The sequence below is a fragment of the Betta splendens genome, chromosome 4 (genome assembly GCF_900634795.4).
Source record: "Betta splendens chromosome 4, fBetSpl5.4, whole genome shotgun sequence".
Lineage (NCBI taxonomy): Eukaryota > Metazoa > Chordata > Actinopteri > Anabantiformes > Osphronemidae > Betta > Betta splendens.
In genome coordinates, this window is record NC_040884.2 from 3,785,116 (window position 1) to 3,810,752 (window position 25,637).

General features: G+C 43.4%; 3 protein-coding genes and 1 non-coding gene across 12 annotated transcripts in view; 3 read left to right on the forward strand and 1 right to left on the reverse strand.

Annotated features, from left to right (window-relative positions):
* Positions 1-84: 84 nt before the first annotated feature.
* On the forward strand, positions 85-6,633 carry ccdc17 (coiled-coil domain containing 17). Its single transcript, XM_055508629.1, has 15 exons — positions 85-285; positions 2,104-2,589; positions 2,914-3,021; positions 3,362-3,430; positions 3,677-3,800; positions 3,883-4,021; positions 4,213-4,326; positions 4,471-4,601; positions 4,765-4,895; positions 4,955-5,161; positions 5,288-5,370; positions 5,481-5,669; positions 5,814-5,943; positions 6,210-6,296; positions 6,411-6,633. The coding sequence occupies exons 2-15, from the start codon at positions 2,392-2,394 to the stop codon at positions 6,483-6,485; spliced, it is 1,785 nt and encodes a 594-aa protein (XP_055364604.1). The 5' UTR covers positions 85-285; positions 2,104-2,391; the 3' UTR covers positions 6,486-6,633.
* A 148-nt stretch (positions 6,634-6,781) lies between these two features.
* Positions 6,782-11,397, reverse strand: nasp (nuclear autoantigenic sperm protein (histone-binding)). Of its 4 annotated transcripts, XM_029148941.3 has the most exons (15): positions 11,229-11,396; positions 10,763-10,810; positions 10,393-10,506; positions 10,066-10,146; positions 9,873-9,982; positions 9,258-9,623; positions 8,977-9,035; positions 8,832-8,899; positions 8,652-8,725; positions 8,368-8,556; positions 8,066-8,232; positions 7,907-7,981; positions 7,742-7,816; positions 7,198-7,329; positions 6,782-6,962 (listed from the first exon to the last, which is right to left on the reverse strand). In XM_029148941.3, exons 1-15 carry the CDS (start codon positions 11,264-11,266, stop codon positions 6,924-6,926), a joined length of 1,635 nt encoding a protein of 544 aa, XP_029004774.1. In that variant the 5' UTR covers positions 11,267-11,396; the 3' UTR covers positions 6,782-6,923. The 4 variants fall into 4 exon arrangements, with proteins under 4 accessions (XP_029004774.1, XP_029004775.1, XP_055363778.1 ...); XM_029148942.3 differs by lacking the exon at positions 7,198-7,329 and having other exon boundaries at positions 11,229-11,395; XM_055507803.1 differs by lacking the exon at positions 9,258-9,623 and having other exon boundaries at positions 11,229-11,394.
* Positions 11,398-12,001: 604 nt separating this feature from the next.
* On the forward strand, positions 12,002-12,074 carry trnam-cau (transfer RNA methionine (anticodon CAU)). The gene has a single exon. It is a non-coding gene; the product is annotated as a tRNA-Met (tRNA).
* Positions 12,058-25,637, forward strand: part of LOC114854486 (glypican-5-like) — a 30,473-nt gene continuing 16,893 nt past the window's right edge. For 2 of the 6 annotated variants that reach the window (XM_029148936.3, XM_029148937.3), the window contains exons 1-7: positions 13,039-13,356; positions 15,320-15,481; positions 18,700-19,247; positions 19,348-19,530; positions 20,445-20,611; positions 20,696-20,755; positions 20,944-21,066. In XM_029148936.3, coding sequence (XP_029004769.1) covers positions 13,179-13,356; positions 15,320-15,481; positions 18,700-19,247; positions 19,348-19,530; positions 20,445-20,611; positions 20,696-20,755; positions 20,944-21,066 — 1,421 coding nt within the window. In that variant the 5' untranslated portion in view covers positions 13,039-13,178. Of the gene's footprint in view, positions 12,211-13,038; positions 13,357-15,319; positions 15,482-18,699; positions 19,248-19,347; positions 19,531-20,444; positions 20,612-20,695; positions 20,756-20,943; positions 21,067-25,637 lie in introns of those variants that run through there. The other 4 variants (XM_029148940.3, XM_055507801.1, XM_029148939.3 and 1 more) reach the window with 4 other exon arrangements.

Genomic DNA, 25,637 nt, shown 5'->3' on the forward strand with positions numbered 1-25,637 from the left:
GGGCGGCAGACGGAGAACCAGAAGTCACAAGCCTCACAGATCCACAGATGGGAACCGCGAGCTGTGGTGGGATCATGTACGGAGCCAAACAAACAGTAGTGGATTGCAGTACTTGTGAAGTCTTTCTCTCCTCTCCGCTTCTCTCTCTGACTTCACAGCCTGCCGCTTTATTTTACAGTTGCTTAGCAACAGACTGGCATGTGTGAGCGTTGAGTGTGTGTAGCAGAACAAGAGGAGAAATGTGGGAGAGAAGAAGTCCCAAACACACTCTTCTCTCTCAGCCAGGTACGGATGGATGTTAAATATTTCACATCTCATCAGCAGAATCTTCACTAAGTCATCGTCATAAGAAATAGGAACAAAACGACTCCCTTTATTCATTGGTTTAAAAGTGGTCAGATGTAAAAACAGGTTATTAGTACATCTAGTGTTTAACACTAAAAACACCTGACAATATGTGGTCACGCCACATTTCTGAACCTAAACCTCATCATCATTTATTTAACCCCTATTATCCTTTCAGATAGGCTAATAGCTGTGTAGGGAAATAGGAGATGCACATAATGATGCTAGAAAGAAAGAAATGGAATCACTTCTCATTTTTGCTAATGAGATCCATATCCTTGATGTGACTATCATTCCACAGTCTGTTTGAAATGAAAAGAGTGCAATAGCTCCATTTTTTTTTTTAGTGCCGTGCACGTATGCAACCATTCTTAGAAACATCTCAACCCACTCCTGCAACAATCTGTCTATTCCTTAGTCAGATTAACTTCGAGCTTTTCCAGCACAGTCAGCTCCAACCTGCTCCACTCTGACTAGGTGTGTTTCTGTACTGTTACTGTGTACGTCCATACAACGCGTACAGCTACTTACTGTAGTTTCAGACAATGTGATGCTCAAACTGCAACAACTTCAGGCTATGGCAGTCAGTGGTTGTACAAACAGCTGCCAGCAGGGGGCAGGCTTAGCACTTAACCATGTAGGAGAATAAAACAGAAACGAAGGGCATGTTCAGATGTATAATATGAATTCAAGCATCTCTGTGAATGCACTTCATGACCTGTCCGCTGTATCATAGGAGACATTAATGATTTTAGTCAGCGCTGCTAAACTGAAGCAGACAGACTGAAAGCTGGCTGAAGAGAGACCACACAGCAGCTCAATGCGAGAAGGTGCTTTCATGGAGCTTAATGGTGCCTAGAGCCAGTTTTCATGTTCACCTGTTGTGTTATCTAAAAGCAGCACCAAACCTGAGACGCTCACATCAAATGAACAGAAAGGACTCGTAAGAGTCTGGCAGGTTTTGTTGTTTCCTGTCTCTAATGTCAGCTCATTGCATGTTGTCAGTGTGAATCCACTCACCGAGATCCAGACCGTTTGTGTTGTTGCTTCTGCTGCACAGCTGCGGTCAGTCTCTCCGAGCGCTCACTGGAGGCGAAAACACATCGGCCGTCTGAGAATTTTAAATGAGAGACACTATGAATATTCACATAGACACGAGAAAACATAAGGACAGTGTTATCTTAATGTGGCTGTAGCGGAGAAGTCAGACTACTCCGTCACTGGAATCCTGAGAGCTGCTAGAATGACTCTCCTATTATGAATTATACAGTGAAGCAGCTGAAAATGCTCTTGACTTAAGAGCAACTTTAAGACATCAAAGAAAACCTTGAGTTCTGACTTTACTGGATGTAATTCGAAGCAACAGATTCAATTAAATTACAATTTTATAGCTTTGTCAAAGTGGAAATCACTGGTTCGTCCGTTATCTGGGTTTCATTGCACCATCTAGAAATGTCATGTCCCTCGTGGCATTTTTTCATATTCTTTGGCAATCTTCCATTTTCTTTTTCTGTCAAATTCATTCGATCACACCAATGAAACAATCTTTTTCACAGATGATCCTGAATCAGAAGCACTCATACATCTGGCTTTTAAAGCGATGCCATAGATACTTGATATATTTGGTTCTTCTTCTATCTAACCTCAGATGAAAGTGTGTTTTAGTTTATGATGAGTGCAGCCTCTTCATTCTTTACAATGTCAGAGCATAAATAAAATAAAATAATAATTATGAACCATATTTGTGCATCACATCAGGTGTTGTTACACTACACTTACACAATGCACAAGAACCTACATCACCTTCACAACAGAAGGATCAGATCCATGACTACGGTTGCCAGAAAACACAGGAAGTAGCAGGTAGGAAACAAAGCAAACATGTCTGACAAGCTTTAAATGAAACAAGACGTTCAGGGTTTTTTGTGCACTCTTTAGTATTTCAATGTTTGGACAAGCTGTTAAGTCTAAAAACTCCTTCCAGAAACTTCTCACCACTCTGAAGCCGAGATTGGCTCAGGACAAAAATACCAGCTTTGACACCAGATGGAGAAGAAATTGATGTGTGGAGAGTGTAAGATGGCGTTTCGATCAGCTGAGCTGCTGGCGAAACACAAAGCCAAGTTCTGCGTTGGGAGCGAGGTTCACCACCTCCGGGTGCACACGCACAGCTCTCCAGTTGTTCTGAGGAACAACGGTGGAGCCATCGAACCAAGACAAACAAGAACAGCTGACCTTGTGCAGGTAAACACGCCAGCCGACAGAAACACATACAAATAACAAATAACTACAACAAATAACTGTGTGAATCTGTAAAGCCTTAAATAAGAATCAGTTACAGCTCCACCTCAATTATAGCTTCAAAAATTAGCATAAAGCTGAGTCAAGGACTCTCCAGAGTCACTGTGGGACTGAACATTAGGGCTGCTCTTCTGGATTATGATCATTTGCACAAGTTCTCCACTGGAAGTGATGCTTGAACACATATCAGTGATCAAACAATGCTCTGCTCCCGGTTCCTGTTTAGAGCCACACAAATGACTAAAGTGCATCTGTGTTAATGCGCAGACAGGAGGTCAGCAGAGGACGACCACAGGGGGGAGGAGCACTGAGGCTGAGCCAGAGTCAAGTAGAGGCCGAAACACAGCCGATGGAGTCGCTCTGCTCACAGACCAGGTGAAAGTCGGCCGCATCCGCATGCATCGCGACTGCGCCTCAGTACAACACAACAGCAAAACAATCTCATCGGTTTGAATCCTCACTGTGGTTTTGTTCCTCGCAGCCTTAAACTGTTTTTGTTCCTCACAAACGTTTTGAGTGCATTTTTGTTGTGAAGCCCTGCAGGCGTTTCACAGTCTTTGATTAAAAATTAATGTTTCAATATCATCAGGCAAAACTTCTGAATATGCAGGGCTAATGCAGATGTGCAAACAAAAGCTTTTCTTTTGGTTTAGATCCGGGAAGCGTTTAATGTTTCATTTATGGTGTGGCATATACAGGACTTCTCTTGTTTTAGTTTCAGAAGTTGAGAGTGTCCATAGAGGAAACCTTGATCCACACGTCAAAGCGGGCCTCAGACGCTGGGGTGAGCTTCCTCCTCCTACTATACATTTTCTTAGTTTACTTTCCAGCCTACATTGTTCTCAGTGCATATGAAGCATTCCAGTCCACTTTAGGTGTCAGACGGTGATGTCACAGTGAGTCACAGGTCACTCTGAGTGACGACATTTCTCAGGGTGACATAAGAAATGAGTCATTCTCGTCTGTGGTGTAACATGTTTAAGATGCAGCTCTGTGCATAAATCTGTCCATTAATAACCGTGGTCTTTAGGTGAGTGGGCAGCAGCTGGGTCACAGCGAGAGACTGGAGCGGATGAGGGACATGGCAACGCTCCACGAGCGCCAACTGGCCATGATACGTGTTCAGCACAAGCAGCTGGAGCAGCAGCGGGACGGTGAGCGATAGACGAGAACGTGAAATAGGTCAATTTATGGCCCAGGCGGGTTGAATGTGGCTGATGTGACCGCGTGCGCTAGAGCTGTCCCATCAGGCGGGCGTCCGGTCCGAACAGAGCGTCACAAGTCATCTGGAGGCTCTGCTGATGGAGCTCAGGGAGCAGGAGGAGAGGAATGAGGAAACCCTGCAGCATCTGCGCGAGCACCTCCACGCGTTACCGTGAGTTACAGTGTGGATCACAGCGCCCTGAACGCTGAATGATTCAGAGGTACAGGTTTTGCAACACTTAAGGAAGACTAAATTGAATTTTTGCCTTGCAGAAGCAGTTGTGGCTTGGAGCCTTGTCAGTAGATGCCACCATGAGATGTAATTTAGGTGATTTAATGAGTTTTTGTTGCTTTTCTTTTCAGGTCGCAACAGGATGCAGTTTGTGCTGACCAGACACAGCCACAGAGTATGAAAAGGCCGCACGAGACAAACGAGCTCATGTCATCTGCTGACGGGCCTCTGTCTGCACAGATAAGGTGTGCAGAAAGGACTCTTTAATAATCTCCCTTTATTGAGGAATTTAAGTGTTTTATTTCCAATCGCACTGGTTGCCACAAGGCAATCCACTGTGCATTTGCACAGAGCTGCCTGGTTATTAATATCAGGCTCGTTTGCTGCAGAGCTCTGCGACGTGCATACATGCAGTCAGGTGCCACAGACCCAGATATAGTAGCACAGATGATTGACCTGCAGGCAGAGGCCCAAAGTCTGGAGAGACACCAACCAGCAGCTGCTGTGGCCAAGAAAAAGAGTAAGGAAAAGGTTCCAAGCTCAGCGTTAACATTTCATAGTTCCAAAATTATATCGACGGGGAACAGAAAATGATTGTTGCCTTTATTGTATTTGTATGCTGCAGAAATACATTTTACCCTTGTAACTGAAGCGCTGAAGCTGAATGGTTTTCCTTCTTTCAGAGGTGAAATCTTCTCAGCGGGGTGCGAGCTGGGAGCTGCTTGTTGTGGAGCAGGAGAACCAGAGACTGGAGGAGGAGATCCTCAGAATCCAGATAGCCAGGGAGCAGCGCCGTCGCTTTGGAGGTTGGAGAGGGAAATAGAGATATCGTTCAAAAGATCCTGGGCCATTCTGTGATGTGAATGGGATTAGGACAGGTCAGGTGTTAGTCACTGTGGTTCCCCAGCAGCAGCAGCCAGGACTGAGCTGATGCACAGACACAAACGTCAGCCAGTTTTCAGCCTCCAAGCAGAGACCGGGGGAAGCAGAGCGGCGCGCAGGCTCTCAGGGCTGCATCCTTCACCTCCCCATCCAGGGCCACTCCACTCTGAGCCTCACACTCGAGCACATCTCTCACCGGTACACACTTACAACACCTTAACGGATGGCTGCTTTATATTTGTGCAGCCACTCGAATCTGTAGATGAATCCCTGCTCAATAACTTATTTACAGCGACTGAATAAAAATCTCAGTCTTCCTCTCAGCTCCAAACGAGGACCTTGTCCACCGTTGGACGGCGCATGACGGACAACCTGGAGTCTTTGGATCCGGCTCCCTATGACCCTGTGTCAGTATATTATTATTATTATTATTATAGTACATGTGTTACTTATTATGTAACTGCACATCACACAAGACAAAAGTTCAGTGGAGGTTTGTGCTTCTGTGATGTTTCAGAGCTGGTTTGGTGGTTTTCTTTGACCTGGTGATGGGAGTTGATTCGACTCAGAAGCTGCTGCGTCTGGTGGCGGCCTTCTACTCGGACGGTCATCAAGTGGGAACGCTAAGTCCGACACACCCTGTGCGGTGCCAACCCCACCACCCTGGAAACTATGCTGTTCTGTCGGTCAAGCAACCTGTATCCAGGTAGAGCAGAATCCTAGAGAGGAAGAGCTGAGAGGAGCCTTCATGAAATGTTAACAAAATTAAATAGAAGTATATAGAAGTATATTATAAAACACAATGCACTTGTGGCTGTCGTCTTTTTATCCATTTCTATCCCCTCCTCAGGATCCAGCCATCGCCCTCCCTCTGTCTGGTGGTTGAGGTGCAGGCAGCAGACGAGCTGGACGCTTATGATGAGGAGGACTTGGTGGCCTGCGGCTGGACACAGCTGGAACTGTTTGATCAGCACAACCAGGTCTCCCTGCACATCCAATGAGATGCAGTAGCCAGTTATCCTGAACATTAACAGCACCTGGTACAGATTCTAAACCAAGGGCAGGTGGGTTGTTGCTAGCACACCTGCAAAACCTAAAGGCCATTGGTTATAGTTGATGAAGGCCATGAGCCGAGGCAGCAAGTTCACCTGGCATTTATCTATTTTAAGGGGTGCAAACCTCTGCACCTGCATCTGAAAATAGCTATCTCCAATTTCATAGTCTACCTCTTTCTCTGCACCAACAGCTGCGTAGCGGCTCCTGGAGGCTGCCAGTGCGCAGTCCACCTATTAGACCTTCAGTAAGCCCCCTCCAGCTCAACTCAATACCGCAGGTATCACGGTAACTACATTAGAGCACCATTTTTCCTTTGGTGTTAGATTCTAGAAAATTATTAAACAAAAATATTATAGTTATATTCCTGACTGTGTATTTCTGTTAATTTCAGGTGGGCAACATGGAGCTTTGTGTTTGCTTGGTCAATGGTCAAGACCATGACGCACAGAGTTTGCCGTTTGCCTGACCCAACTATCAGGAGCCACTACGAATATCCAGATGTGGAATGTTAGAATACTAAAAAGACAAACATTGTTAACTTACTACACTGCTCTAATAGGGTAGAAGAGCAGCTATAGTCAACAGGCACTGATCAAAGTTCAATTATGTTCAAGAAATACACAGGATTAGGACAGTTAGTAGTGGGTCCAACATTAGGCCCTTTGATACGATGTTTACTGTAGCTGTTCAAAAGCTTATTTGAAAAGGAAAAAGCCTATAAAGTTAAAACTTGGGACAAACTTACAGATGCAAATTCGTTTATTTTGTTTTTACTACAAGTATACAAAACTGGACAGACAAAGCTATGAAAGTGGATCTTATTTACAGAAAGAAAACAACTGAAGGTGAGGGTCTGGACAGGCATGCTGTGCTGGTTTGAAGATCAGGAAATGGACGTGGATCTTCACGCTGAAGACTCGACAGAGGCTGATTGGGTGGCAGGCTAGAGGAAGGAAGACAAACGGATCATGAAACTGGTCAGAATGCTTTAGGTTAGAAAACTGCTCGTGAAGTACCTACCACATGATGATTTGGGAAATTCAAGTACAGTATATTTCCTATATAAACCTAGATTTCCACTGGGAAAAAAACCCCATCCATCACATGTCCATCCTCCTCTAAGGCAACACAACCTGTACAACAAACATCCATGTACAACAAACAGGCCTATCACTCGCCTCCTGTGACTTCCCCTCCTGGACTCCATTGCCGTTGCTGGCACTAGAGTCACTGCTGCCATTAACTGTGGCTTCCTGTTTTGCCTGTTTAGCATCAGTGTCCTTAACTGGGCTCTCCTCCTCTGGTTTCCTCTGTGTAGAAACAAAACCAGGGCAAACAAAAAGAGGGAAGAAAAACCATAGGACTTTACAACTAAAACTCTCAGGCTGACATTGAGAAGACTAGAAGTTACAAGCTAGAGTCACCAGTTACTCAGTCACAACTGCAACATAAGCACAATTTCTAGCATCATGCTCTACCACAAAGCCATAACCTACACACACACGCACATCACAGCTAAACTACAGCAACACAAAACACCTCAGACACAAAAGCCATACGGATTGAAGGTATATGCATCAAGCCAAAAACCTGCAACCAAGTCAAGCAAGCACACAAACCATGCAGAGTGGCAGACTTCAGAGGCGATGGGGATTTGTGTTAAATGGCAGTCTCACTTTAGCAGTTAACCAGCAATTTAGGGAAAATTGAGCAACCATTTACCTTTTTCCTAACTAGGTGAGAGATGTCGGAGACAGTTTTGGAAGACGATGCACCATCTGATGATTTAATGGGAATCTGAGAAAGAAAAGCCTTACATGATCACCAGGTTTCCTTTTGAGTGGGGGTAGGATTATTTTATGTTGGTATACAGCATGGCTCGTTAACCTGGCTGGTTGTGGCACATGAGGACGAAGAACCCCTATTTTCACTTGGGAATGCTGATGAAGTTGAGGCACCTCCCTAGAAGAGGCAGGTCAAATTGCTAGGAGCTACATTTCATTACTTAATTTAAAAACATGGTTCTTTGCCTTCTTGAATACCCACTAGTGTCTGCTGGATGGCTTGGGAGGCCGTGCTGGCCGTTCTCTGGCTCTCCTTGGCATCTTCTACCTTTTCCCTAATATCAGGCAAGAGCAGTTTCAGCTCTTCCATCTCATTCTTCTCTTCAGCATTTTCTCCCTCCGCAGCATCAATCACTTCCTGCAACATTGCTATAGAGTAAAAGAAAGGCATTATAATGCTGCTTTTGAAATGCTCCAATCAGATACACAGGTAAATAAATAACCTTACATAAATGATTGTGAAACCAATTCTGAAAAGCTGTTCCCAAACAAGGAAACACTTACCAAGACGTGTCTCAATGACCTTTATGGAGCTGTTGTAGTGCTGAATGGCCTGGCTATACTGATCCATGTAGCACAGTGTGGTGGCGACGTGATAGTGGGTCTCAGCCAGTAGCCTGCTGTGGGGAGGCAAGTGCTTCAGCTGCAGAGTGAGACACTCCTGGAAGTCGTCAAGTGCCTGGGGGTAGTTACCTGATGGAAATACAGGCAGGTCAGCTGAACTGAAGCATTACAAAACAGTGGCACTGGTTTGTCTTTAACAACAGGTGCAACTCAGTCTATCATACCCGATTCAGCACTGACTTCGCCTAGTTTCAAATATGCCTGGGCAGCCATCAGCTGATCTTCTTTGCTTTCTTTTCTGTATAAAGTAAAACATTAGTAGCAAGTCACACATGCCTTTGCCAAACATCCTGCAGAAAAGGCATTTTTTTCTTTTACTCTAAACAGGTATGACTTGCCATTACCTTGTGTAAATGACTTTAGCCACTTCCAGCATCTCCCACGCCAACTGCAAGTTACCAACTTCCTCTTCCTAAGTAGCGAAGAAAAATAAATTTAAAATAAAGCAGATATTTAGTCACATCCAAAAGACTGGTTAACAAGAGTCACCTTTTCCTGCCCATTTTCCTCTCCATCCTCATCATCGTCGTCATCATCATCATCATCATCTGTAAAAGATTGAAAATCCCATAGCTTTTAGAGTGAATCAAGAGAGAGAGGGAAGAGAGAAAAAAAAAAAAGCATTTCTGCTAAAATGCAGTGAAGGCATGCTCTGGTGGGTTCCCTTTCACCTCTAACATGTGACTTTTTTAACGGTTTAATAGAAACCCACACACCAAGCTTGTGCTGCGCCCATCCACACCAACAGTGTGCTGTATCTCAATATTTACTGCTCTCCGTGTCCTCCTCGTCCTGCTGAGTCTCAGATTTAGATTCCACATCGTTTCCCTCCTCTGGCTTGGTTGCAGTCATGTCTCCATTCGTCTCATTCACAGTTTTCATTCTAGGAGCCCCATGTGGACTTTTCACCTCACCATTTACAAGAGCACTTGGGCCCTTCTCTGGATTCACGACAGACTCTGATGGGTTCTCTGATTCAGTCACATTTATCTCGGAGGACATCGCACCATTTTCTTTTTGCAACTCAGCTGTGGCATTTTGATCTTTAGACTTCAGCTTAGAGGCGGTCATCTCTGTCTTTTCTTCCTCAGCCATTGCATCATACACCTGTTTTCGTAGCTCTTCTCTAGTTTCATCTACAGCACAGCGGCAGATGCCAAGTGTGTTTACAGTTACACACCAAGGCAAATTTTAAGGTTAAAGGGTTCACATGTGCAAATGAAAAAAAAAAAATTGTATGTCAATGCTGAAAGTGTGTCAAAAGAAAAACAAAAACTGTTGATCTAGGTAGTTAGGGTTTACAAACTCTAAACGGTCAGACAAAAATATCAACGGTGTCAAAAACAACTACACACTAAAATGGTAAGTGTTTTGTTTTTACTGACCATCAAGGTTGTTGGCACTCTCAATATTTGAACCATTAGGCTGCTGTTGCTGCTCCTCCTCCTCTTCTGGGACTCCCTCTAAGGCATTGCCAAGGACACTGTTCTCCATCCTAAAGAAAATACATGAGATCAAAGTTATTAAATGCATTCATGCTTATAAGTTTAGACTAAGGGCAATTCGAGTAAAGCTTACCTGGCAAGCTCCAGTAGGGACTTCCCACATAGGAAGAAGGCCTCACCACACTCCTCTGCGGTGTCTCCATACTTGGCAGCGCTGACAGACAAAGCAATGTTGATCAAATTGACAGTGAGAACTTTGCCAAATATTACATAATCAAAAACTGTTGGCAGAATGGATTTTCAAGTGTCTGTGAAGTAAGTCTTTGTTATTGCAGAGACTGTATTTCTCACACAGACTGATTCATTTCAGTAAGAAACTAAATGCAAGATACAAATCTTAACATTAAAAACAGTCATTATAACCAGATGTTGCCTGAATTCATATCCTTCAATTACTCACAGCATGCCGCAGGCATCCTGAAAAACACTGACAGCAGAAACAACATCTCCCATCACAAGATGCCTGTTTCCTGTGCCAATCAATTTCTTTGCCTCCTCCATGACATCAAGAGAGCTGCAGAGAAAAAAATAATTTAAAAAAAAAAGTGCATCTCCATTTTTTAATAAAAACATGCATTCACAGTTGGACAGCGCTGCTTTTTTGATAGTAGGATAAAACCTACCATGCAACTGGTTCTAAAATCACTTTAAACATTATCATATTTGTCTTTATGAGATTGGCCTTTGTGGACCATTTACCCCTTTAGGGTTCATGCAACTGATGAAATCTGATGGATTTAAAAAGGGAAGATTGCTGTGCGGGTAATCACCTTTCTCCTGTAGCTGCTGCCGTTGAAGAGCACGGCTGCTCATCCGCACTGAAACAGTTCAAAGAGAAGTTGAGTCATCTTCAATACGAGCCGACTGGACTTATTTTAACAAGCCCATAGAGTTTACCTCAACTGTTACTGGTGATTCTTCTAACGCCACTAAACACCCAACACGTTTAACAAAGCTTTGTTTGTTGTTAGCGCTAGCGCCATATGGGTGTTAGCCACTTAGCTTAAGTGACAGTTGTGTTTGCTAACAGGGTTTGCAGCTACTATCAGCGAGTTAATTCGTTACTTAAATGACCCTTTCCAGTGCCCTTTTTGATACAGCGTAGAGACCACAAGCAACAGCAAACACTTATCGGCCAACGTTAGCAGCGTAAAAGAGCTAAATGCTAGCTCGCTGAGCTTCTATCATCGATTGTTACATTGCCAACAGTAAAAAATAGGATAAAGCGAGTCTTACGTTCCAGAGCTGGACGCAGTAGACGTTTCCTCCGGCATCCTTTCTGGCCTAGATAGTGGAGATGTAAATTCAGGCGACTTCTTTGCAGAAATACGAATAACCTCCTTTAAGGCTTTGTTGGCGCGCTTAAATAGAGAAAAGAAGGCTTCCTACTTCCGCTTAACTTGGAACGCGGGAGATTGAATTTAAAGGCGCCGCAACAATATCGGGACGCATTCAAAGACGTGGTAGCAAAACATTATCAATCCAGTCTCTGCTGCAAACAAGCTAACTTATTACTATATTATTATTGTATTATATTGTAGAATAATATCCCTGGTAACTCTTTGTATTTTGGACAGTAGTTGCCATTCACACACAGATGTGAACAATAGTAAACAGTAAAACAGAGATATCGTTTTTTGTTTTCTAATCACCAACTAATTTAATTACGCTATAAAACTAGCATTAGATATACATGTGTACCACTAACCTAGTGGTGGGTGTATTACAATAAACAAAATGGCTAAAAGTGGTTGCAAATTAAATGGGTTCTTTACATGGTATGATATCGATTTTCATTAAGATCACGTCTGAGTTAACGGCTGACGCTTAAGCTAAAGTGTTTTACCTTGAAGCTAAATTTTTGCAATTAGGTTCATACGGGACTAATTCGCACATTCACACGGACGGGAAGCCTTTCAAAACTTTAAGCGAATGGAAACAGTCACATGGGAGGTGCACATGGTGTGTCGTACATGTTAAACGAGCTCGACTCCTTCCGCCTACCTAGAGCCTCGTTGGCGCAGTAGGCAGCGCGTCAGTCTCATAATCTGAAGGTCGTGAGTTCGAGCCTCACACGGGGCACATACTTTTATGCTCATCAGTTGACGATTTTATTTAAGACATTTTGAATAACCGTATTAGTTTCTCATAGATGACCTATGCTTCGAAGAAAGGGGTAATACATAGAAAAGAATGCAAATTTGAAACGTCATCAGTTGTAAGTCCACTTGCTAAGATAAGTCTTAACAAGACATGTAAGGTTTTCTAATTCAATAACATATTTTGGAAAACACTTTATTTTGACCTATTAGATGAATAGACAGTGAGGAGAGTTTATTTGTTTACCAAATGTTTACAACAGCAAAGTGTGTTAAATGTATAATTTTAGCTAGTATGCTTTTGCAGTTAACACAAGCGCTCGTGTTAAAAACGTTAGCGAGCCAGTCAGTTATTAGCACTTAGTTGAGTAATAACTTTTCTTAATGTACTTTCACTTAATCTATTTATTACATAAATCACATTTAAAAAAAACCAAGGCTGTTGAACTGAGGTCGCTCACAGTTCAACCCGTTTTTTGTCGCGCTTAAAATGTTAGCATGAGTCCAAATTGTCAACATTTATTTTTTCCCTTTAGTTCATAACATTATCAAAGAATATTTTATTTATTAGCCGTTTGTCACAGTGCTATGAAGCAACGTGACCATCAGGTGGAGCCCGTATTCAACTTTTGAATCCCTTCTCTCTATGGCTGCACTTTATTCACTGCAATCAATCTGGGCAGAGAGAAAACGGCTGTTTTGAGGGAGTTATAAAATATTACTAACAATTAGTACGACAGGCCGAATAGCCTTGTAAAATAGTCATACATTACCTATGTAACATGCATTTGTCGGACGTCTTACTTCCTTATTGTGCAAATTGAGGACATTGTTATAAGTGTTTGTCAGCAACACGTTTTTAGACGAAGTAGTATTTTTGAAAGAACTTCAGGCGCACGTGTCAATGAGGTAAACGAGGCGAGAGGGGGAGTGGGGGGGGGGGGGGGGGGGGGGGGGCGGTCAGCCGACGGTGGGCTGCACGGACTTAGTGGCTGCACATGAAGTTTCCAGTGTCTCCGCTCTGCACGCGCCTGGGAGGATTCGCACCAACCACCCACAGTCTCTATCTTCCGACTGAGATGTTGCGATGCTCCGCGCAGCTTTACAAACCGTGGACTTGTTTGGGCTGATCGTCCTGTACGTCGTCTGCCTGCCGGACAGCGGCTGTGGGTCGGCCGGTGCCGACAGCTGTCATGAGGTGAAGACAGCCTACATGATGCGCCAGATCGGCCCGGTGGAGCTGGTGCCGGACAGACCGGGAACAGGTCAGTGGCTCCTGGAGACGCCGCAGCGGTGGGCGACCATCATTAGGCAAACGAACTTTAATTCAGCATTTTAAATATCAAGTAGGGTTTTTTCACTGGAGCAGAACACAAGGCCATATGATAGATATTTTTAATTACACTGCAGGATAATAAATGAAAGCTGACCCTTTAGAATTAAAGTGTAAAGTCTTTTTTCCATATATAAATGTGCAAAAAGGCAAAAATAACACAATACAATACGTACAATGTCATCTATAATAGTAAGAAACAAACAGGGCCATTGTTCTGAATAATGACGTATTTCTTAATTCCCTACAACACAAACACACTTTTAATCACAGTGAAGTGTCTTAAATTTCTCTGATTTTTTTTTAAATGAAGTAACTAATCTCTAAACAATTTTAAACAGTTGCGTGTTTAAAATGTTGGGACTTTGCCCACACAGTGTTTAGATACTTTAGTCTAGAAAAACACAGGGCGGAATTACGAATTGGAAGGATCACTCCCTCGTCTTGGATTGAGGATCTATTCCTGTAGAAAAGTAACCTAAATAGCATGTAACTTTTATGTAGGGCTCTTAAAGACATACTTGTCTATAAGTGTTGGTGTTAACAAGGCTGAGGTTTGTCTGGGCTTTGGTGACGTCTAAGAAGCTGAGTGGTAGATGGCTGTGCCTTAAAGTGTATAAAATGCAAAGATCATTTTAAATGAACTATTAATTATTAAATACATTATTGACAATGGAAGGAAATCTTTGATGGATGCCATGCTGCCGTAAGATTATTGAATCTGACTCGTATTATTATTACTTTGGGACTAAGAGTTTCCTGAGTTTTCAGCAGCTAAATGAACCATATAAGGTTGTGTATGTACTGGAGATCCTTTCTTGTGTAACCTGGGAATGCCCCGGGAGCTGGAAAACCTGGATGTGGTCAGGGCCGTCTTAGCCTGGTCCCACTGTGCCCAGCACTAGATTACCAGCGGAGGGAATGGATGGATGTTACTGTTAAAACTGCACTTGACAGTGCGACCTGCACTTGCCATTGTCAACGGTTAGTTAACGACTCATCGTATGGACCTCAGTCAAATGTGCTAGAGACGAGCACCTATTATTAAAGGTTTTTAAAGCAATAGTTTTGAATATTAACTATGACTAATATGAATATGAAGTCAAGTCAAGTGTAAAAGAGTAAAAGTATTTGCTACAATTAGTTGAATATATTTTAGACAAGAACGGAGGCCACACAGTTCATTTAATCATTCTGCGTGACATAGTTTTGCGTTGGTTAGTTTGAGGCAACGCTTCTGACCAACCACATTCACATTTGGGATGCAGCAAACATCAGTGTGTGTGTGTGTGTGTGTGTGTGTGTGTGTGTGTGTGTGTGTGTGTGTGTGTGTGTGTGTGTGTGTGTGTACACGCATGCGAGGTAAAAGAGGAGGCCACTCAATCTCTTGATCTGAGTCAGCTGTTTGACAGCTTGGTTTACAGCGGTAGACCAAAGTCAACTGCCTCACTCCAAACACACACACTCACACACTCCAACATTACAACAGAGGACTGTGGAAGTGTGCCTTCATGTGTGAACGACTATTCGTTACACTTATTATTGGATATTATTACTACAAATAAGATTAAGGTTGTTAGCATTTAACAAATGGCATTATTATTATTAAATGTTTTGTGAAAAACCCTGTTTTACAGGATTCAGTTCAAATCAGTGTCCATCTGACTAACAACTATTAACCTGTTAATCCTGTTAGCATTTGTGTAACCAAAGGACACAACCGCAGCACTGTAAAGTATTTTAATCATGTATTTTGTTTTTCCATATTTCACATCCAGTCTCTGTTGGTGCTATTAACCTACAGGCTCCCATACAATTATTGTATGTTTTTGTAGAAACGTCCTTCTGTGTTACACTTGACATCAGAGGCTATTTCCACTGTCTCACGCCTGCAGATGAGTCTCTCCAAGTGTGTGCTCACCCTGGACCCACTTGCTGCACTAGGAAGATGGAGGAAAGCTACATGGCGGCTGTTCGCAGCGAGACACAGCAGAAAATGCGATCGTACAGCTTCGAACTCAAGTACCTGATCGCTGGGCACACCACGGCCTACCAAGGTGAGAGAGACATGGGCAGAGGGAGCTGGGTTAATTCTCTCATGCATTTTTAGTACATTGGAGAATTAAAATTGGTTTCCTATTTTTGGTATTTAAGTTGGGGAATAAGGACATAAGGTAGATCACAGCATAGTACACAAGCTTTACCAAAGCATTAGCCAAAGTCTTCAGCACCAAGCTGCTTTTATAATACACTATTGTGAAAGTGTTGAATGCTTTGAAACTTGAGTCCATGAGTGGAATATTTATGGCACTGGGACACCTTTAGTTCTGTTAACAACTTAAATGAATTGGGTCAGTCCATTACCTTTGTTGCTTTTAACTGGGATGGATTTGTGTAATTTACATGATCATGAAATGAAGTTAGGTTGTAAAACATGAAGTGTAATACTTAATCCGGAGTTCCGTTGTGTGTATTGTGATATGTTGTAGACTAAATAATGGTTATGTATTTGGGTAAATTAGGAACCTAGGTCTGATTGACTTCATTGGCAATAGTGATTTTAGTGGTTTAACAGATCTCTCAAGTGCCTGTAGCCCCCGGTCATTCTCATCTTTGTGTTAATCATGAAATAGCTAGTTTGTGTCAGGGTGGTGATGTGAGGCCAGTTTATTTTGTGAGGCGCCACAGTGGCTAGCCAAACAAACAACTGACGTTCGATTGAGTCTTTGAGAGAAGAAACTCTGAGAGGGAGCGGCGGAAAACTCTGTTACAACTCCACGCTCTCCTTCTCCGTCCATCTGTCTTTGTCGCCGCAATAATCAGGTTTTGTTCTTGACCAATGAGAGAACGGGGAGACGGAGAATGTTTACATTCAGTACGTATTCGTAGCAATGAGATGTTGCTGTGGGCAACAGCCGATCTCTGCTCTGAATAGGAGGAAGAATACTCTGCTTGTCCACTTGTCTCTCAAGGCTATTCATCAGTCTGTGTGAGCATGTTTGGTGTGTGTGTGTGTGTGTGTGTGTGTGTGTGTGTGTGTGTGTGTGTGTGTGTGTGTGTGTGTGTGTGTGTGTCTGTGTGTCTGTGTGTGTGTGTGTGTGTGTGTGTGTGTGTGTGTGTGTGTGTGTGTGTGTGTCTGTGTGTGTGTGTGTGTGTGTGTGTGTGTGTGTCTGTGTGTGTGTGTGTGTGTGTGTGTGCGCTTCGTATGCATGAATATACAACCCATGCGTGTGTCTGTTTGTGTAGCATGGAGATTATGAGTGAGACAGAGCTGGTGAAGCCCAGCAAACAGACACAGCAAACATGTACCTCTCTGTTTTCCTCTTTGGTTCCTCCTATTCTCCTCCTGCCTGCTACGACTGAATGCGCTCAGGCTTTTAGCTCGAGTTTAGTTTAGTTTCAGCTGCTTCAGCTTAAGCAGCCGTGGGTAAAATTAATGCAAAACATCCATACACCAAGAGGCGCTAGGCAGCAGCAAGTAAGAGGATTTAGTTCCTTTCCGTGTTTCTGTTTTCCATACGAACTGATGAGCACAACGACAGCTGTCAATCTCTCCCCACCCTGACAGGGTCTTAGGTCAGGAATTTAGTATAGCACAAAATAGGGAAAATAGTCTGGATTGTCATCCGGGTGAACTTATTGTTTAGTGAATTAAAACAAATTTGCACAAAATGAGGCCTCATCAACAGCTGAGCTGCATCTCAGAGGCAGCGCAGCGATTATAACCCGCTAGAGACGCTGAGGTATGCTCAGAGCGGTTGTAGTCAGGCTCTATTTACACCCCGTGGATTACTCTGGAGTGTGTGTCTGTGTCTGCTGCTTGTGTGTGTGTCTCCTGGCACTATAGGACCCTTGTGCCCTCTCCTCTCATGTCACAGCTGTTGTCCAATCATACAGGGTGAAGAGCTAATCACATGGCCCCAGAGTAGCCTTTGCAGTGTCACTTGATGCCATCTGTATTTGAGTTGCCATTGCCAGGACATGGGTATGCAAACACTCACAAAGTGAGACGTTCTCACTCAGTGCTTTAGTCTAAAGAGCCCTGCCACCGCGCGCTGCTTCCATTCACCACTGAGTTTTTTTCTCTCTTCTCTGTCACTTAAACTTGTCTATGTTTAGTATGAATGTGCACAATTACACAGTGTGCAAACCTTTATGAAGACCAGTTCATGAAAACACAACAATTCAAGGAACGCGTGGTGCTTCTTTATTACTGGATTTATTCTTAATTTAGTGCATTTTCCGTAATAATAAATGTGTGTGACTTGGGAAGGCAGGTGGCTGCAGCTGTGAGACATTAACACACAAACATGCACATGACTGACTGAATGACTTGGTGAAAGTCACGGATAAATAGATTTCTGTGTGTGTGTGTGTGTGTGTGTGTGTGTGTGTGTGTGTGTGTGTGTGTGTGTGTGTGTGTGTGTGTGCGTGTGTGTTTGCTACCATACGTGTGTGTGGTGTGTGTTTGCGTGCATGCGTGTGTTTGTGCGTGCATGCATGTGTGTGTGATAGGATTCCAGCAGATTGACATCATCCTTTTTACTTGGCATGTTTCAGGGGTGCAGCACAACCTCTGCTAAGGGAGGGGGCTCTCCACTTTGTTAGATCCGTTCCTATGTGGGACATAGGAAACGCAGGGGATCATGGGCTTGGGGCTCGTTATCGCCTGAGTGTAGATGACAGGGTATGGAAAACAAGCTCCTGGATGAATTAAGTTGTGAACTATTTTGGCTCACACGTAGCAGGATAAAACCAGCCCAAGGTCGATTAGATGCAGACATGGAAAATGAATATAAGTTTGCATATAGAATCCCATCCATTTACAGATACCTGTGTCTTCACTTGAAACTGGAGCACATTTATGTAGAAACAACTAAAATAGCTTAAGTGTGACACTTAATTCTTTGCATAAATTCATTCAGTAAGCAAAATTTAAGGCACTGCCTTCATTTTCAGCAGTGGGTAAAAAACTTCTTTTCAACATCTTCAATTTGAAATTCAAGAGCTTCGACTTCTTCTGCAAATATTTGTCTCTGTAAAACAACTGTTTCTGTTCAAATATATTGAGCTATGCTTTCAATGTTTCACAGCTTTCAGCTATTCTTCATATGTTCAGCATCACATTCACAGTGCTGTTTGTATTCATTTAGGTCTTTTGCCATAAACTGTATTTGACATTTTACAGCTACAGAGGTTTCAGATCCTTCTTTTTTCTCAGGAATGTGCAGCTTATGATAATTCTTAACTCTTTTCCTCTTATTTCTTCTTTCAGAGACCTTTGACTCGCTTGTGTCCTTCACATCTAACCTGACCAGCACCCTCTTCGACAGTGCTTACTCTGCTCTGGCTTCCGACTGTCGCCCCCTTGTGTCCCAGCTGTTCAGCGACATCAAACGGCACCTCTCCGGACACTCTAATTCCTCTCTGGACAACGCTGTGCGCCGATTCTACAATGATCTGTTCCCGCTGGTGTATCGTCGCCTCCTGAACCCCGGGATTGGCCACCCGTCGTCCCAGTCTTATTCCTCCACCTCCAGCAGCAACGACGAATGCCTGCGGCTGACACGGCAGGACGTCAGCCCGTTCGGACCCCATCCCCACCTCCTGGTCAGCAGCCTGTCTCGAGCTCTAGGCCTGGGCCGAGCACTTAACCGGCTGTTACGAATGGCTGGTGAGGTTATGAATGCGACAGAGAGGGCAGCCCTTTCTAGAGAGTGTGGACGAGGGTTGGTGAGGATGCAGTACTGTTCTCACTGCAGAGGGCTGACCCTGATCCGGCCCTGCACCAGTCTGTGTGTTAACATTATGAGGGGCTGTCTGGTAAGTCTTTGCACTGGATCACGTGTATACGCTGGCTTGTACAATCATGTGTCATATATGACTATGATTATTTAACCCTAACCTATAAGGCTTTTTCCAGGTGGGTGTGTCCGAGCTCAGCGCCCCCTGGGGGAGTCTGGTGGTATTGCTCCAGCGTTTAGGCGCCACCTTCGCCACCAGCAGCAATCACAACAACATGGAGCTAGCTCTGTTAGCAGTTCGAAACCATGTGAACGATGCAATACTGCACGCCCAGCTGCACGGACCCTCTATCACAGCTACAGTAAGCAAACCCAAGCATGTGAGACGATCGGGGAATATCTTATTTATTATATCATTCTGTTCAGGACACCTAATCAACTCAATGCCAAAGTAATCATGTCCTAAATGAAACAGAATCATCAAAGTGCTCAAAACTGGACGACGCCCGATTACAGAATGAGAATGCATCCTTACTCATGCACCCCAATAATAAAGTCATTTGAATTTTGGACACAGAGTGAAGAAGGCCGTGGGTTTCATTCAGCCTGGCAGTTGGATCTTCTCACAAAAAGCCTTGTACCTAGATGGGCTAAAAACAGCCTCATTCTTCAGGGAATCTGGGGTTCCCCTCAGTCTGTGTGTGTGTGTGTGTGTGTGTGTGTGTGTGTGTGTGTGTGTGTGTGTGTGTGTGTGTGTGTGTGTGTGTGTGTGTGTGTGTGTGTGTGTGTTTAAGTGTGTATTTGAGGGTGAATACAGATCCAGTGCCAGACAAAGACTGTGGTTGGCGGGACAACCGATACCCAGAATGCAGCTTGGTTCTAAGTGATGAGAAAGTTTCTGTGGCTAATCTCTAGACAAACAGACGACACACAAACACATGCAAGCACACACAGTTGGAGGGAGAAATAGACTAGCCATGCGGGTTGATAGGACTTAGTAGAGTAGATTCCTGAGAGGTAAACAAACACTCTCATGTGTGTAGCTGCAATGTACAGCAATTAGGGGCATTAGACAATTGCACCAGGGCTTTTGAGGCAGGCGAAGAGTTTTGGAGAACGACCCAGTATATTTAGTGTTCAGTTACCTCTGATCAGTAATTCTAAAGATACTTTAATGGCCAATGCCTACATCCTTTGAGCATTTTTAGAGCGCTCCTCTAAGACTCTTTCTCAAGCACTAATGCATTTCATGCCCTGCAAACTGTCTACTCCTCAGGTAGAGAAGGTTTGTGGTTCCCAGGATGCCCCTCCAGCGATGAGGAGTTTGCATGTTAACACCTCTGTGACTCCTGCTCCATCGGTCACGTCCGACAGGTCTTCTGTGACGTCACCTCCCTCACCCGTCCATGCTGCTCATCAGCTTCAGCAGCTGCAGTCCAGAAAGTGAGTTTTAATGCCTGTCTTAGAATCTCCTCTTTCATTATTATTTGTGTCTGTAACTCTGTTTACCCATTTGTATTCCACTAGGTCATTTCCTCTTAAAAGTTCTAGAGGGGACAAGAGTCGAAGCCTGAAAAAACTTTCTAGGTGAGTGTAAACTCTTGCATGTGTCTGTTTGTGGCGTCATTAGCTCGGGAATCTACAGCCAGAGTTAAAACTATATTATTTAATTTTTTTTGCTTCATGAACCCACATGTGAAAATGATCCAGTGAATGTGTACTCTACCTTATGAGAACCTGTTCAGCCTTACACAGGTTCGTCTTTGTCCTTGTAGGGAGTTTGAGGGCTCCATCCAGCGGTACCAGTGGTTTTTCTCAGGGCTGCCAGAGATGCTCTGTGATAGTGAGATGGAGGTTGAGCAGCACACATGCTGGAGTGGCCAAGACGTCGTTGAAAGGTCTGTGTGTTATATGCACTTTTTTACCTCACAGACAGGACGGTAGAACACGTGATGGGGCACATGACGTTGCTTCTAGATCAGGGATCATTTTAATTTCTTTACCAGGACAGAAGCTGATTTGTTTTATGTTTTTGGGGAAGGTTTTTCAGGCCTCTACGTTATTTGTTCCTTCCTGATGGGAAAACAATAATCTGCATAACGTAACATAACGCCTCCTGAGGCAATTTTGCAATATTAAGTAATAAAACTGGATGTTATGTCAACCCACTTGTTTGGGTTAAATCATGTCATTTGAAGTAAACTACATGAAGGTAACATTGTGAAATCTACTTCCTCCCCATGTTTTTTTCTTTTTCTCTAATTATATGAAACGCTGCTTTATGAGCAAGAATCACTAGTATTAAAAGGTTCATTAGGATCCTTCATAATGTGCATTTTTGTGTCAGAAGTGCTTTTAATTAAAATGTGACGGCATGTTGCATGATTGTAAGTATGTGCATGTGGCTGGTAGCAGGACGGGGGCGGCAGTGGTGTGAAGGTTACAGAGTTCATTTCCAGAGTCTTTCTCATGGTGATTACTTTGGCAGCTTAGACTGCTAACAAGACAAATGGCCACACACACACGTCCATGAGCACAAAACACACACATTCACACGCGTGCACCCCAACAGACCGGCTAACACCGGCAACACACACAGTCTGACATATAAGTCGCACACAAGCGGGAAGTTTCCATTACTGGTCTGTCAACCGTGTGAAACAGGCCGTGGTGTCTTACAAGGTCATTCTGCAGAAGCGCACTCACACTTTGCTTTGTCCCCATTAGTGCCACAGTGAAGGACAGTCAACTTCAAATGTATGACTCTGTCACTACTTGCATCAGGCTTATATTTTAGGACAAGTGGAGCAGGAGTCCTTTTGGTTTAAATGTAATAGCTTTTACATCAGCAGCAACAACTGAGCATGTTACTCATAATACAGAGACAGGAAATATGAAGGAGTCTCCTTAACGCCTAGATCTGCCTCAACCAATCTCTGCAGATACTTTGTAGTTCCTTCATTGTATGAACTGAATGACTTGGACACAACAGCCACGTTCCCCATAACGTTCCAAAATCCAAAGCAAGCTGAAGGTCGATGGCATCTTATACTGAGAGGTGGAGACTAACAGGCCTTTAAATCACTTGTCAGTTTCCTCCCTTTTACATTAATTTGTCAGTCAAAGAAATCACAAAATCCACCCAAACAAGATTCGTAGTAAATTATTCAGGAATGTGAACTACATGTTCCAGGAAGCCGAAGTTTAACTCAGAGGGTGAGAAGAGGTGTTGAGCCCGTGTTGGAGTGCTGACAGTCTGTGCCTCTCTGACCTCTTTACATCTCCTTCTCTGTTGCATCCATCCCTCCGCTCATCTATTCATTATTTCAGCTGCCAATTCATCCCTCCATCCATCTTTTCAGATCTCCATTCATCTCCTCCGCCCTCTGACCCACTTCACTTACAAATGTCTCTGTTGGTGTGTGTGTGTGTGTGTGTGTGTGTGTGTGTGTGTGTGTGTGTGTGTGTGTGTGTGTGTGTGTGTGTGTGTGTGTGTGTGTGTGTGTGTGTGTGTGTGTGTGTGTGAGAGAGAGAGACAGAGACAGAGAAAGAGCACACAGAACTATGAGAACGTAAAAAGATGCTTGTGCATTTCAGGTTCACGATAGTGTGATGAGAAAGTGGAACATAAGAGCAGTTCATAATAAACACACCTGAGTCATGAATTTGAGACATTTATTACTATGTAGCACCTATTTAGGATTTTTAACAGTTGTGAAATATAGATGTATGCACAAAGGGACAGACAGAACAACCACAATATCTACAATATGAACCAACGATAAAACAGACAACACCGGCAGCATTCTATGCCAGACAGTCGGCCCAAGGCCAGACATTAGTTAGGTTGATCACACAAAAAGCTGTTATTAGGATCAACAATTAAATCCCAATTCTGAGTGAATGTTTTATTTTAACAGCTGAATTAAAGGCAGATTGAGACACTGCCTTTCACCAACAGCTGCTTTGCTCATGTTTTTTCTAAGGTGATCTTTTCTTCAGTGAGCACAGCCTGGAAGTGATGCTTTGGACACTCCTGATTATGATGATAATGGGTCTGTATAACTGATAATGAGCTAATGAGCCAGACCAGGGAGCCGCCTCATCTCTGCTGCACATTCTGACACGATCGATCGAAGAATGAACTATATCTGTGCTTTTCATCACGTCCGACACACTACGTTCAATCCAATTCAAAAGTTTGAATACATGAATAACACAAATTAATAAAAGCACAAAGAAACTCACACATAATTCTAAAGTGTGTCATTTATTCTCCTTTATGCTACCAGCTGAGTAATTGGCACTTTCTATGCAGACTGAACTGTAGTAACTCGTCGTCTCCAGAAGAGGGAAGCATCTATTCACTGTCTGATCTAATGAGACGTACTGCTCTCACACAAAAGACCTGCCACACCCGATGCCTCAAAGTGTACTGTGTATTTTCCTAATGCATGAAAATCTGTTTTACATCAGGGATTAATGTTTCGCAGTCACAGAAATGCTGATAAAAGAAGGAATTGTCTGGAGGGACTGAAGCGATTTTTCTAGTGCACTTTTCTAAACACATCCAAACCACAGCATATCACTTCACATCTGGCACAGGAGGTACAGATACAAGCCTCGGGTGTCAGTGTGTGTGTGTGTGTGTGTGTGTGTGTGTGTGTGTGTGTGTGTGCGTGATTGTGATAAAGCTGTGTAAATGACTCCACAGGAATGTAGCTAGATTTACAGTGAGGTTGTCGTTGTTTAACATTACAGACCTCTCTTAGATCACAGTTTCAGGTAATGTCATTTTCACAGTTTCTCTTTGTGTGCGCGTGTGCATACGTGTGGACAAAGTCAGGTTTTACTCTGTTGTGGTTGTGGTGGTGAGTGGGTTCAGGCTGTAGGTTGGTATTGGGTGAGGGTCCGATAACAGCTGAGGATCAGGCTTTCAGTAGCGATAGTTCGGGTCAATGTGTGTCTCACAGCTGCAGACACACTGCGTTTGCGTACAGATATTTTTCTCTGCATGTTCACTGTTCTTTAACCTTTTGCTTCAGGCCTGAAACGGAAGAATGCACCTCTTTGTGTGTTGCAGCCAGCAGCCCTGCAGTACCTGATGGCAGAGCAGCTCTGTTATGTTGCGGTGCGGATGATTTACACCTGTTGTCTGTGGTGTCACTCACAGTCACACCTCTCTGTTTCTCCGGGAGCAGCGTGTTAGACAGAGCATGCCCAGTAGCGCCTTCACATAGCTGACAGCTATTTATACAGACTTCAGGACAGTTGACATCAGGAAATTTGTCTGATGGGATTCACTATATTTTTGCCATCAATTCATCACTAGCAAAGATAATGTCATACGTTGCCGGTAACACAATGCTCCTGTTGCAAAGAGCAGATAGTTGCATATAGCAAAGCTGAGCCGTTCACATTCTTTACACTGTGCATCACCACACAGATAGATAGACAGAGAGAGAGCGCATAATTAAGGCATCCTGCAGCTCTCAGACGCAAACACTACATCGCAGACGCTCATGGTAGGCTCAGAAAAGTAATAAGCCCTGTGGAATCCCTCAGATTCATCCTGAGTTAATTTATTGCTCTCCTATTATTAGAAATAGAAAGGGTACATTGCATCTTTCGCATTCACAGTGTGTATAAAGATTTATTTGTTACAGACGACTGCGTGGGAGGATATACGTACAGTAGATGATTTATGTGAAGGCTGTTGTCTCCTCTCTGCTAAATTGGCAAATGCGTTTCATGCCAACTACTTTTGCACAAGAAGTCCTGCTGTTTTCGAGTTCTAGTGAATACAGGGTATTACATTCATTTACATGTCTTCATTGTGACTGCTTTTAATATTTAGAAGGTCACAGGATATGAAAAACACTGAGAGCGCTCAGAAAACATTTACATTTAAATATAACATAGGAAAGTGTGTTAGGCAGCAATATAACCCGACTTGTAAAAACCTTGGAGCCGAAGAAGGGCTGTTGAAGTTGTTTTCCTCTCCTCCTCCTCCTTCCTGATTATGGGGATGTAATTTATAGACATGCTTCTGCTTCCACCTTCAGGCCTTTAGATTCCATTTACCATTAAACCCTTGGATTCATTACTGGAGATAATTACAATTCTTAGCACTGCATTTTTCATGATTAGGTCACTGTGTCTTTCTTTACTGCGAGACACATGACCCTTGATGTTTATTTATAATAATTTGTGAAATGCTGGAAACCTGCAGTCTTGTCTGCATCTTTAACGGTCATGAGGGAAGCTCTGCATTATTTCGGTGCATTGGTTTAATAAAATAGCCGGTAAATGTACACTCAAGCCACTGGAATATTTGCCTTTTCATACAGTACTTGGACTGGGTAATTATTGTCTTGTTTGATTCTGATATTTTTGATGTACTGGGCCTAATGCTAAGAGTAAAGCAGACTTGGCTAACCTGGTCTCTTCCTGTCACTCTTGGCTGCAT

Bases quoted from the DNA above. Each gene is read 5' to 3' on its own strand.
- nasp (XM_029148941.3), bottom strand. From the start codon at position 11,266: ATGCCGGAGGAAACGTCTACTGCGTCCAGCTCTGGAAC. The intron at 10,147-10,392 runs GTGAGTAATTGA...TTTGTCTGTCAG, and splicing joins CAGGATGCCTGCGGCATGCT to CGCTGCCAAGTATGGAGACA. The intron at 7,982-8,065 runs GTGGGTATTCAA...TGCCTCTTCTAG, and splicing joins AAGCCATCCAGCAGACACTA to GGAGGTGCCTCAACTTCATC.
- ccdc17 (XM_055508629.1), top strand. From the start codon at position 2,392: ATGGAGAAGAAATTGATGTGTGGAGAGTGTAAGATGGCGTTTCGATCA. The intron at 3,431-3,676 runs GTGAGCTTCCTC...CGTGGTCTTTAG, and splicing joins AGCGGGCCTCAGACGCTGGG to GTGAGTGGGCAGCAGCTGGG. The intron at 5,371-5,480 runs GTCAGTATATTA...GTGATGTTTCAG, and splicing joins CCGGCTCCCTATGACCCTGT to AGCTGGTTTGGTGGTTTTCT.